General features: G+C 35.6%; 1 protein-coding gene across 3 annotated transcripts in view; it reads right to left on the reverse strand.

The window, feature by feature from the left end:
- Positions 1-13,224, reverse strand: part of PDS5B (PDS5 cohesin associated factor B) — a 113,113-nt gene that overhangs the window by 73,524 nt on the left and 26,365 nt on the right. For all 3 annotated transcript variants that reach the window (XM_030446688.1, XM_030446680.1, XM_030446695.1), the window contains exons 4-7: positions 8,242-8,328; positions 8,049-8,146; positions 6,995-7,121; positions 540-620 (exon numbers count right to left, since the gene is read on the reverse strand). In XM_030446688.1, coding sequence (XP_030302548.1) covers positions 540-620; positions 6,995-7,121; positions 8,049-8,146; positions 8,242-8,328 — 393 coding nt within the window. The remainder of the gene's footprint in view (positions 1-539; positions 621-6,994; positions 7,122-8,048; positions 8,147-8,241; positions 8,329-13,224) is intronic.

A 13,224-nucleotide genomic window follows, 5' to 3' on the forward strand; every position in this document is an offset into this window, starting at 1 on the left:
TCTCTTGCAATGTCTGTGATGTCTACACTAAACTTGGCCACAACCCTCAATCCACTCACTGATTTTCTTCCTTACTGTCTATTCTTAGATTCTGCTTCCTATTCTTGTGACAACAGAGCATTAGAATTCTGCACTATCTTCACCACTCCTATCCTCAGAACAGTCTCATCTCCTCACTAGAAAATTAATTTTGCCTGAGGAACAACGTGGGTTTGTTTTTATCAAAACAATACACATATGTACATTTGGTCTTCCAGTCAAATTAAGGATTGAAGTGAAAGGTGTCCCAAGAGGGCAGAATGTAAATTATCCAATGCATTTCAGAAATCAAAACTCTTATTGGCTTATTAGTTTCTATTTGGTAAAGAACTGGACTCAAAGGTTACCAAGTGCTTCATTAACACAACTCTCTCCAAAAACAATTGAGAGTTTCTAAGATTTTACAACCTTATTTAACTAGACACAATTAATTCTATTTATAATATAGCTCAGTGTAAAAAAAATACTGATTTCCATATTTGTTTGTAGTCTTCACTTACATTAGTAATGTATGGTTCAATTGCTTGTGCTGTCCTCTTTAGTAAAGCCTTTGCTAAATCATAGGCTTGCTTATTCAAATTCTGAGGGGGAGGAAAAACAGAAAAAAATTAATAACATTCAATAATCTTAAAAGTAAATATGAGGATTTAAAGCTAGCATGTACTGGTTAATGCATTAAAGAAACAGTTTGTTCTTTTTATACTTTCCATAGTAATGATAATACCGTAAAAACAAACCCAGTCCAAACAGAGCTTTGTAGTCTCCGCTGACACTTCTCAGAAAATCCATTCCTAACCAAGCAGGCATTACTTTACAGTTCCCATCTAATCCTGACACTCAGTGAAGTCAGTTCCTGCTGCTTATTAAAAGCTTCACCCCAAAAATCTAGGAAAAAGATACAAAGAAACACCAAAGCATTTATAGACACCAAAGCAGCAAGACACTGAACAGGATTGTGTCCTTGCACCAAGCAGCCACCTGTGAACCACCATCAGAGTCTCTCCCAAATATCTTCCAAAGATCCTCTCAGACTGTTTGACAAAAGAAAGAAAAAAAAACAAACTGAAAAAAGAAAAAACCTCCAGCCTCTGTGAGCAAGAAAGGGTGAAGAATAGAAACTAATAGAAACTTCCTGGGGACATTTAGGTTGGATATTAGGAAGAAATTCTTTACAGAGAGGGTGATCAGGCATTGGAATGGGTTGCCCAGGGAGGTGGTGGATTCTCCATCCCTGGAGGTTTTTAAGAAGAGACTGGATGTGGCACTCAGTGCCATGGTCTGGGAACCATGGCAGTAGTGGATCAAGGGTTGGACTTGAGAATCTCAGAGGTCCTTTCCAACCCAGATGATTCTATGATTCTAATGAAACTCCAATGTAATAAGTAATAAAAACAGACCACCCACAACATTCCTATACCACCATTTGTGTAATTGGGTTATTGCCCCATAACAATTTCCTTCCTTTCCCAGCATACATTCCCCAGCCTCAAGCTGCTATGTTGTTTCTTCATTTTCTACAATTATTATTCAAAAAATTTCAGAAGAAAATGCAACTCAGCCCTTGTGATATCCACTGCAGACTTAATTAACCCATACAAGAATGGAAGAAAAGTTTTCAACACTGAAAAATAGTTTTTTAATAGGTGAAGTCTCCATAAAAATATGGCTTCCCCAATTTTGATGAGTTTTTGCAATTCAAAAATACCCAACATGTTCCGTTTACAAGAAAACAGTATAAAGGGGCAGTTTGTGGTTGGTGGTTTTTTAACTACATCTCATCCATAAAATGAAAAAAACCTTCCTTTCATCACAATGAAAAGCAACCACAAGATCCATTGCCACATCCAGGGTTTTTTCTCCCCCTGCATATGCTTGGTTCTTTATAGCTATCTGAATGAAAAACAGAGGATTTGCAAAAAGATTAAGAGTATTGTTTGTAATTGACAAAACTGTATAAAACTACAGTCTTTTAGAGAGCAGTGGGAACAGATTAAAATTCTTTATCAATATAAAACTAAAGTCTTTGACTTGCCTACTGATAGAATTAAGTGACTGAAGTCAACAGACTATGAAGATTGATGCCTGAACTTTGTTTTGGTCAGAGCCACTATAGAAAGAGGAAAAAAATGCCAATTCTGGAAAGATACAGGAGTTCTTACATAGGATGCTAACATCCTTGTAACATCCTCTTCCCTTATCTAATCAAGATACAAGGGTGAACACCGGCAGCCTTTTTACAAAATAGTACAGATGTTCCACTGTTGCCAAAACAAGAGAAGATTCTGCATGCTACACTGTCCTTTATGGTTAATACACACACAAAATAGAAAGCATTTTCACCTGTAGTGCTTTTTTTCTGATATTTATTTTATAGTTCTGACTGTTCAGGAAGTAAAGGTCCAAAATAACTAAAAAGGAATGTATGCCATTTGCAAATCTTGCTCTGGTCCTTCTTGTTTTCCTCAGTTGACCTCCACCAAACCAAAGAAAAATGCTTTCACCTGGGTAAGCAGTGAACTATTGTCATGAGCAAGACCTGACTGAGGTATAAAACAAGTCAGAACAGCATAGCAGAGTTCCAGCAGGCAGATTGTTTTGATTCATATTAATTACAGTTTCAGTTTGTATCTTTCACACAGCAATTAATTTTAAAAAACCTTCCATAATTAATCTACACAACTATTAAAAACTACAGTTTAAAAATGTAGACAAATTCTTGCACGTAGCCTTGAGGAATGAAGTCTGAAAGCAGAGAGATCTTTCGTAATTAAACAACTAAAGGCCAGGCAAAATATCACCCAGCACCTTCATGTTTGCTGAGATAAATGCTAGAAGCAGCTATTTGCAGCCCTGAGTAATTTATTCAGACTACACATCATTCTACCTAAAAAAACTACAAAGAGAAAACATAGTCTAAATCATAACTGGATAAGAAAAGTCAGCTTTTTTTTTTTCCTTTTTTTTTTTTTTTTTTTTTTTTTCCTTTTTTTTTTTTTTTTTTTTTTTTTTTTTTTTTTTTTTTTTTTTTTTCCCCAAGCCTCTTGCATTTGGTTCAACTGTGCTGACAGCCAGGGCCCTCAAATGTCTAGAGGCTGAACTTTCTTAAAGTACCAAAGAAATCTTAAAATATTCTTGTGTGATTTTTTTTTTCTTCTCCCTTTTCCTGCTCCAGGATAAAAGCAAAACAAGAAAAAACAGAACTGGTTGAAATGAAAGCAGGTACAACCCATGCCACTACCAAATAGATTAAAAAATCTTTCACAAAACATCAAACCTCTTCCTGACTGATTTAACAGACAGAAGGAGACTTTAAACTTTGCCAGAAAGAGAAAATCTGAAAAGACTTATTTTAACCAATTCCTTTTCTGTGTTTATCTAAACTCTTCTGTCATTATCTTCTCTTCAGTCTTTCTTTGCATTTTGGAAAAACTGATATGTAGCCCTTGCTGATGGGATGGGGGACAAGCATCTTAGTCAGGGTGCCCCTCAGGGGATGAGCTCCCATTACTGACAAGCTGTGGAGACCCTTGAATTGGGCAGTAACTAAGACATCAGCTGGCAACACTGTTTCAAGCAGTGATTAGTAATCGCTAGGGTTTGAAAGAAAAAGGAGGAAGAAGTATTAATAAGGCCAGACCAAAGAACTAATGAATAGGCACAACACAGATTTTCTACAAGGTAGTTACACTTACCATGTAAAAAAGAATTCCAGGATTTCAGAGATAAACCATTTAAAAAAAAAAACAAACCAAAAAACCCAAACGCAAACAACAACAAAAAACAACAAAAAAAAACCACACACACAAAAAAACAAAAAAACAAACAAAAAAAACCTACACACACACACACAAAAGCAAAACAAAAAACCCAAACCTTCAGTTTTCTTACAGAAAAAAAAAAAGGTTAACAGAAGAAGATAATTTCTTTTATGCTTAGAAGGCCTTCAACAATAGTATTTAAAACTATACAATCTTCATCAACCTTAAGCTCTCTCCTTTGTCTCAACTCCCACAACGACTTTTGTTTCTATTGCTTTCAAGCTTTTTACACTTCTGGAAGACATTAAGAATTTTGCCAACTCATTTTTCATTTCTGTTTTTCTCTAGAATGTTTGACAAACTTCTACTGCAGACACAAGAAGCAGTAGCAATCATTCTGAAAGGATGGCACAGATGGTTTTGGTTATATATAGACATTGCTCTCCAGGACAATTTGCCATAGAGGAAAAAAAAAAAATTAGCTGTAGTGCTACAATGGGGTCAGTAGTGACTTTTTCTAGTTGCCTCTCAGTGTCCAATTTAACACAGTTCAAAGCAATTAAGAATTAAATACTTTATAATAATTTTTAAAAGAAAAATCCCACCAACAGAAAAAGAAATCCATGTCTTTTTTTTTTCCTTCAAAAAGGATGACTAGTTAGCATCAATCCCGTCACTAAGTTTACAACAGTAAAATGCTAAGCCTGTATCTAGAGCAAATATTCTGAAAAAAATCCCACACATTTTGACATATTATCTTGCCATTCAAAAAGGATCTTCAATTTTTTTTGTTATTATCAATGGCATATAAGCAGAATTCAAATAATACAAATTCTGTATCCAAGAGCACTTGACAAAACAATTTCAACAGACCCTCTAGTTCTGCTGGGGGAGGGAAATTGTTTTTTTAGGGATGGCTGACAAAGAAAAGCTCAGCTGAAGTGTTGCCAAGATAGATAACACTACTTATTAAGCAAATTCCTAGGAGAGACAGGAATTTAATTGTCAATATCACTTTTTCAACAAGATAAGCATGTAAAGCATGTGGGATGTGCAATGTGTGTTTCCCTGTAGTACTCCTGAGGCTGAAAATGGAAAATTCTGGCAAACACTCAAGGAAATAAAATTGTGCCTTCTAGTACACTGCACAATGCCAAAATTCTTTATGGGTGTTGCCAGAAATGTTTTCTAATTAAAAAGAGAAACAAAAATTGTTATTTTTTTCATATTAACTACTCGAGTTTAGTTCACTATTTATTTGATTGCATATTAATTCTATCAAATGAGTTTCAGTAGAGTTCATTTAAAAAAAAAAAAAAAAAAAAAAGAGAGAGAAACTTGGGCTACTTCAGCAGCTCGTAGTTAGGGTAGGCAGACACTTGATACTATCTTACATCCCCACTATATGCTCCTTCTGCCTACGTTTTTGCAGCTGTGGTACTCAGGACTAGGGACCACAAATGGCATTCCTCTCCAGAAAAATACTGACCTTGATTTTAAGAGGCAATAGCATAGAATCAACCCATTAGTAAATTGTTCAACTAGTTACTACATCTCTTAAAAATAAATTTTCACATTAACCTACTTTCAGCCATAGGGCCTTAGCACCTGGGATCCAAAACTAAAGGAGCTGTTTGAACCTTTTTGTTCCAAACACACTTGCAGACTGATGCTTTGATAAATTATATAGATTAAGTTACTCAAGTCTTATACCCAGTGTTACTCACTATGTCAGAATTCACACAAGCTCTCTCTCTGTTTTCTAGAATACAGTCATTCAGTTCACAAGAGCACCCCATGTTATCTCAGGTGCTCTCCCTTCCCTCTGGCTGTGTTTAGAACACTTGCCTCTGTCACTTGCCACAACCATAGTTGTTATATCTATAATATTCTGCCAATCTGATCATTTTTAAATAAAACTTGTAACTTGTAATTTGTGCTTCCTCAACTCCAAAGATATTATTTTAGTCACCAAGGAATCTGGCTAGATGAGGTCACCCATTTACATTACATCAATACTTGCCTTTATGTCATTTTTTGGTGGCCACCCTGATTTTTAAGTTTCCCTTTTCCACAGCTTAATGGCCAGGTCAGCCAAGACATAGCTTTATAGTTGGGCCTTATCCTTTACCTTCTTCTACCTTTGTGCTCAATGGACTTCAGGGGAAAATTCTCACTTTTATTCATTACATTTTCCCAATGTTACATTAGTCATTTAACCACTTTCTGTGGCTACTATTTAAGCTCCAAAAATTTAAAGATAAGACTACATTGAAATGAAACAGAAAAATATTGTAAATTTCTTTCCTTGATTAAGAAAATGGTTAAAACAAATTAAAAAAAAAGTACTAAAAATCTGGTCTTAAGTTATGAAACTACTTTAGTTAGAAAACAAGCTCTAAATTAGTATCCTATCCAGAGGGTCAGTTTCATTAAAACAGAAGCAGAATAAATGCCAAGCCCCCCAAAAACGTAACTGATGTATACTAAGCATTTATTCTTGGGCAGTCAATAGAAAAATAACTTATGGACTGTTTATTTATTAAAATATGAAATGCTGAAACAACACATACAAAGTTTTAACCTTCTCAGTTCATCTGTAGGACTGGGTTTTTTTAAACATTATTCTTTAAAGACTGCCAGCCATCACTTGAGCTGGAACCACAATTTTGTAACATGGTTAGTTCTATGGCTGCATCAAAAACACATCAAAGTGCTTTCAATAACACCAAGCCAACATTTCTGAAATACAACAATACAACAGTGCAAACAACAAATCCATAGTCAAGAACCATTCTCTACCAGTTTGGGGAGCACATCACTTTGATCTGTTGATACAGTATTACATTACTTAGAAACTTTCCAAAGCATATGTCCATCTTTCATGTTAAGTTCTACTGGTATTGATCTCATAAAAAAACCCCCGTGTGAAAAGTCATAGGACAATAAAGCTTTTAAGTTACTGTGACCATTGACACAGTATGGTCACAGTATGTTTATGACAAGTGAATCAAAGCAATGAAGTGCTACTGAATTTTCTAGCTATTAAAAAAATTGTTTGCTAAAAATACAAGTAACAGGAACACATTTGCTATAGTTAGTCCCTCAATGAAATCTAAATATCTGAATACATACATCCAACAAAACACAATTAAAACAAAAGATAATTTAAAAATTAAGCCACTATTAAGTCTTACCTTATGTGCTGGCACTAGGTTAACTAACACTGTATCCAGGAGTTCCTGTGACACAGTATCTCCCTCACAAATGATAGAGCTCATTAGATCAACCATGTGCATGTGTACTTTTTGGTTATGACCGTTGCTGAAATTAAAAACAAGAAATTTTAGAGTAGTGTTCATATAAAGTAAAACTTCCATTCAGAATACTTGTTATGAAGACAAAAGGGAATATAAAAATAAAGCCTTCTAGAAGTCAAAATGCTTATGTTTCTCAGATGCATTTACCACTTTCCCAAGTGTTCTTACATCTCATGCTCTCTTTATTTACTCCTGTAGTACTGTATTAAAACACCTCTCCTCTCTACTCAGCACCAGTGCATCATCATCTGGAGAGCTGCACCCAGTTAGAACCAGGCCTAGGTTGAAACTTCTTAGATTTAAATACCTGATGCCAGCATCAGATTCAGGACCAGATTCAGTCGTGTCCAGTGACACAACAAGAGGCAATGGGCACAAGGTGAAATAAAGGACATGGCATTTAAACATAAGAAGCTTTTTTTAATTTAAGGGTGATTGAGCACCAGGAAGTTGTCCAGAGAGGCCATGGAGCCTCCATCCTTGAAGATGCCAAAAACCCAGCTGGCTACATCTTGGGTGATCTGCTTTAGCTGCTCCTGGTCTGAACCTGGTGGGCACATGATACAAATCTCTAGCAGTATCTTCCAGTGTCCACTACTATCTGACTCACATTTTTATAGCAATAAAACTGCCAATTCCTTAGAATTGCATATTGCACCATTTGCTTTCAATTTCAATAACAGAATAAACACAGTAAAAGACCATCAAAGCAAGTTTTTTCAGAAAAAAAACCCCACTTTTTTGCAGTGTGTCTTCAATTAAAACTGGCAAAATTGTGTTGTACTGTATTTATTCTCCTATCTTTAGTTAAACTGTATTACAAGACTAAGCTCATTAATGCTAAAAGCCACACAACAGACTGAACACTTAGGTTAGAAACATGACCTCAACCATGCAATAATATATCATAATTGGGGCTAACAATACTTACTTTATTACTGAAAACAGCGTTCTGTACAACTGTGTAAAAATCTCATTGCTGTCTTCTAATTCAAAGCATATGTTATAAGACTTGACCCAAGCAATGTTCTGTTGTGGACAGGAAAGAATAAAATGAGTAGTTAACAAAAGATTAATTTGAAAAACTACATTTAAGAGTAATTATGAAATGTTATAATGTTTACCTCAAGCAAATAAAAATATCGATTAAACTGGGGGCTTTTTGTGTCTTCTAAACCCTTAAGTTGCCTTGTTATGAACATAAATATATCCTGGGGGGAAAAAAGAAAAAGCTATTTAGTCAACTGCAAAAAGTTTCGAAACCAAAATACCTATATTTTACCTATATTAGTATTATTCTTCACTACAAAATATTCAGCAATGACAGACACACTATTTCACTGTTCAAAAGAAAATGATCTACAGAACATGACAGAGAATATCAAGGACTAATTTCAAAACACTTCATGGTTTTTTTAAGGTGTTGAGAAAGTAACCTCTTTCTCCAGTGCCAATTTTTTTTTTCCAAAGGAAAACATCCAAGCTGACCAGCAGAGCTGCAGCTGGGTGATACGCTGCAAAAGTCAAAAGGTTATTCAGAAGGACAATGAATTTTACATTATTACTTTATACTGCAATAGGTTTCAATAGGAGGAGGATAAAACAGCAGGCAATGGCAGCTTTACCAAGAGAATTATTATATGTTTACAGGGCACTGTTTGTGCATTTCTCTATCTTTATTCAACTGATACAGATCAAATCTCTTTCAAAAACTAATAAGCAAAGTTTCTCCTACTTTCCTCATCAACTTTCAGAACCAGAAGACTTCTTCAGAAAAAGTTTTACTGTGTAAAATTTCAAGCAAGTTGTAAGGAACAAACAGTCGATTATGAACAAAATGGAAAGAGAAGGTGTATTTTTTTAATGCTTTTAACATTCAGGTAATTGACAGCTGGAAATTATAACTACTATATTAAATCAAAAGATTCAGAAGTACAGATCAACAGGAAAAGTTCAAAAACTCAACTGTATCTGCAATATTTTGTTTAACACTTCACATATAAATCAAATAAATTTCAAAATATATAACCTTTCCATAACAGAGACAAGAAAGTTTTGCAGTTAACCCTGAAAACAAAAAAATGAACTATCCCAGAGTAGTCTAGAAAACTTTTAACAGTTTCAAAGGACTATTTCCCCTCACTCTGCTCAAGAATAATGAGATTGACCGAAGATGAGAACAGGGTTCCTTTTTTCTACTCTACAACCAGAAAAATCCAGCCCTAATCATCAAACCAAACATTTACTGTGGTTCTAGGTAAAAATTAAACTTGCACTACATATGACTTTTTTCTGCCCCTGTACTCAGCCCTCGTGAGGCCACACCTTGAGTACTGTGTCCAGTTCTGGGCCCCCCAGTTCAGGAAGGATATCGAGGTCCTGGAGCAGGTCCAAAGGAGGGCAAGCAGGCTGGTGAAGGGACTCGAGCATAGACCCTACAAGGAGAGGCTGAGAGAAATGGGGTTGTTCAGCCTAAAGAAGAGGCAGCTCAGGGGAGACCTCATCGCTCTCTACAACTACCTGAAAGGAGGGTGTAGCCAGGTGGGGGTTGGGCTCTTTTACCAAACGACTTTCAACAAGACAAGAGGGCATGGACTTAAGTTGTGCCAGGGGAAGTTTAGGTTAGATATTAGAAAGAATTTCTTTACGGAAAGAGTGATCCGTCATTGGAATGGGCTGCCCACTGAAGTGGTGGATTCTCCGTCCCTGGAGATATTTAAAAAAAGACTGGATGTGGCACTCAGTGCCATGGTCTAGCAACCGCAACGGTGGTTCAAGGGTTGGACTCGATGATCTCTGAGGTCCCTTCCAACCCAGCCAATTCTATGATTCTATGATTCTATGACTTCATCATCTCTTGGTAAAAAAAATCCAGCCAGCACATTTTTCAGAGATACAGCTACATTAATGTTTGAATTTGGATCAAGGCTTTGCATTTGAAGTGTTAGATAAGGATGATCAGAAGAATTGCAATTTGGTTCACACTCCAGATAGTTAAGAGAGCACACAAATTAAGACAATTTAGTTGAAATTAACTCAGGAGCCACGGCTCAAAGGACATGTTTAATGGAGTCCAACCACTAAAAAGCATTCGGTTCACAAGAAAAAAGCCAGTCTTAAGAATCCCCCCTTAAAAAGTAGAGTCTAAACCACTAGCAGGACAGCAGCCCATCCAAAATAAGTTATGAAAAAGTGGTACACCAAAAGGTGATGTAAAATTTAGAAAAGACAGATGAACTGCCTCAGTGAGGGATAAGATTCAATGAAAGTGAAAAGGAAGCATCCAAGAAAATGACCAACACCCAGTATAAAAACTATTTCATCTAACAACTTCTGCCCTAGGTATAATTATTGTTTAAATTTACTTGTATATATGAATCTCAATTAGTTCATTTAACAAAGTATCTTTACTTTTTTATCCTGTGCTCAGTATGCAGTAATTAGTTACTAAATGTGATTCAAAGACTCTTTTGAGACCAAAACTAATTTTCCTAATTTTTATAAAGTACACATCACTGAACTGCACATTAATACATATATTAATAAAGGGCATAAGGCACAACATCTAGCATAGGGTTTCTTCACAAATAATAATGGCATAATGTGAAAAAGTAATAACTTACTCCTAATTTTATTTCCTTTTTCCTATTCCTGTTTTAAAGGATGCAAGACAAACTCAACTCATACCTTCAGTAAATTTTTAATAGTGTAATACAACCCATAGTTTTTCCCTTTGTTTAGCATACAGAACATACTATTTGAACATACACTTATAAACTAAAAACACAGGATAAAACAAAGTTGTTGCAGTTTCTTAGTAGCAGCTCTTTGTCCAACTGGACAATGTAGTTTCAAATAAAGCAGACTTCATAAAGCAAGTCTACATTAGAGCCCAAACTCTTAAAACATCTTTAGGAAGAACACTGAATGCTTTTTTGTGGATCATTGAGATACCAATTAACCACATAATGGCTTCAGTAAGCATCTGACTTTCACCACAAAACACATTCAGATGTCCAAGCTCTACCATACACACTCAAACATCTCCATTTCAGTCGACTCAGGCAGACACTCCATTCGTCCAAGTAGTTTTCTTTGACATATGCCAGTTATTAGAATTTCTCCAGACTGGGAACTTAAAAGTTTCCAGTTCCCAGAAGAATAATCCTGCTCCAGTTCTGTTTTTAGGCTATTTGTGGCATTTTTCCATCCCTGTTATCAAATCTCTTTCAACAGTCAGCATGCAATGTAAGATTCTTATTGAAGATCCACATAAAAGAGAGAAACCTCAAGTTCTGATTCCTTCTCACAGTATCTCACTTGCATGATCCATAAATTAAACAGATTCTGAAGCAAGGGCAAGACCTTAAATTTTATGTTTTCCCCTCTCAAAAAATTATCCCTTTCAGCACTTCCCTTCTCCATCTTCAGCTTTGGTACTAAACATACTAAGAAGGACTCGAAGTTGCAGTGTGGAAATTACATAAATACTGGATAAAAATAGTGCCAAGATAGAATCATAGAATCATAGAATTAGCCGGGTTGGAAGGGACCTCAGAGATCATCTAGTCCAACCCTTGACCCACCGGAGCAGTTGCTAGAATAAATGTAACCCAAGAAGCAGCAGTTTTCCCCTTACCTCTTTAGAGGGAACTCTTCAGCATTTGTATCAAAGCTTGTTCTGCAACCACAAATGCTGTGTTCAGCAGAACCTGGTTTGCAAACGCCCACCTCAACAGCCCCAAGTAAAAGTCTTTATTGTTCATCCTTTCTTTAATTATCAAAATATGTTTCAAGCAACCGAATTCTAAAATCTACAGAGGTTACAGAGCTGGATGTTGATGGTGAAAGTTCCTAGTCTGGTCAGAGCTCCATCCAAGTAGTAGTAGCATGCTTACACTGCATGTATGAGATCCGTAACCTAAGCCTTCCAACATCATACACTATAAAACTTGAAGCTTAGTAGCATTTGATAGATCAAATAATGTAAGGAGGATAACTATAATTTGCTAGGCCAACACAGAAAAAGAAATAAATCCTCTAACAAAGGAAAACACAGAAAAAGAAAAAAATCCTCTAACAAAGGAAAATATATACTTAAAACTGACCACAAACAAGGACACCTCAAAACCAGATTTAAATATAGCATGGTATAGAAAGCCAGCATTTATCACCAGTTGAAGAGAGTGTAACCAACAAGGTAACTTGATAGTGTATAATCAGAGGTGGAAGCAATTCAGAATTAAGAAAACATAGCAAAGAAATACCTACATATCTATCCAGTATATCTGGTAACAAAGGATGCTCTACAACTGAAATTGTTGTGTTTGCCCTACTTATGAAGCACTTCTGATGCAACTACTAGATCAGAAATAGAGTTATTTCTTCCACTGTAATAGATATACCTTCCATTACGACCATCTTTTTACCCTACTGCAGAAAAACAAACACAAACCAAGACAAAAAAGCCCTTACACACTCTTAAATCAGGGAAACAAGAAAGTATGCTTTTTTTTCAGTATTTCTTCCTAAGAGTCAGTTCTTCACTCTAGATATAGACTGTGTAAGGGAAGTAGTTTAATTCTGTGAGTTGGAAAGAGTTAGATTTCTATTGAAAAAAGATGAAAAAACCCCCACCATCTAAAATGAAATTTTTCTGAAACAAATGGGGTAGATCTGTACTACCTTTTCAAACCTGCCATTTCTCTATCAACCATCTCCATCTAGTGGGATCAGGGATGTTTGTAATTGCAAAATTTTACAGTTCACATCAGAATTAATTATACTCTGTACAGAAATACTTCTTGTTTCAATAAAGACTATCTATAAAGATACAGTGACCAGCTCTTCATAGTTTAATAGGAAACAGCAGGGGCATTCTACCAACTGAAGGAATTAGCTGTTATGAGATATATTATAAAAGCTACAGATGGATCAGTATTTCTAAAGTAACACTACCTGTAAATCACAATGAAGTTCAATAAAATATTTATATTCAATATGAATCCAAAACACCACAAGGAACTGAAAGATGTAGAATATATCACTTTATTGGATGAACATTTGGATTGACTGAACACTCCTAGCCCAGAATCAAGTGATAATCT

This window comes from Calypte anna, chromosome 1, assembly GCF_003957555.1.
Source record: "Calypte anna isolate BGI_N300 chromosome 1, bCalAnn1_v1.p, whole genome shotgun sequence".
Classification (NCBI taxonomy): domain Eukaryota; kingdom Metazoa; phylum Chordata; class Aves; order Apodiformes; family Trochilidae; genus Calypte; species Calypte anna.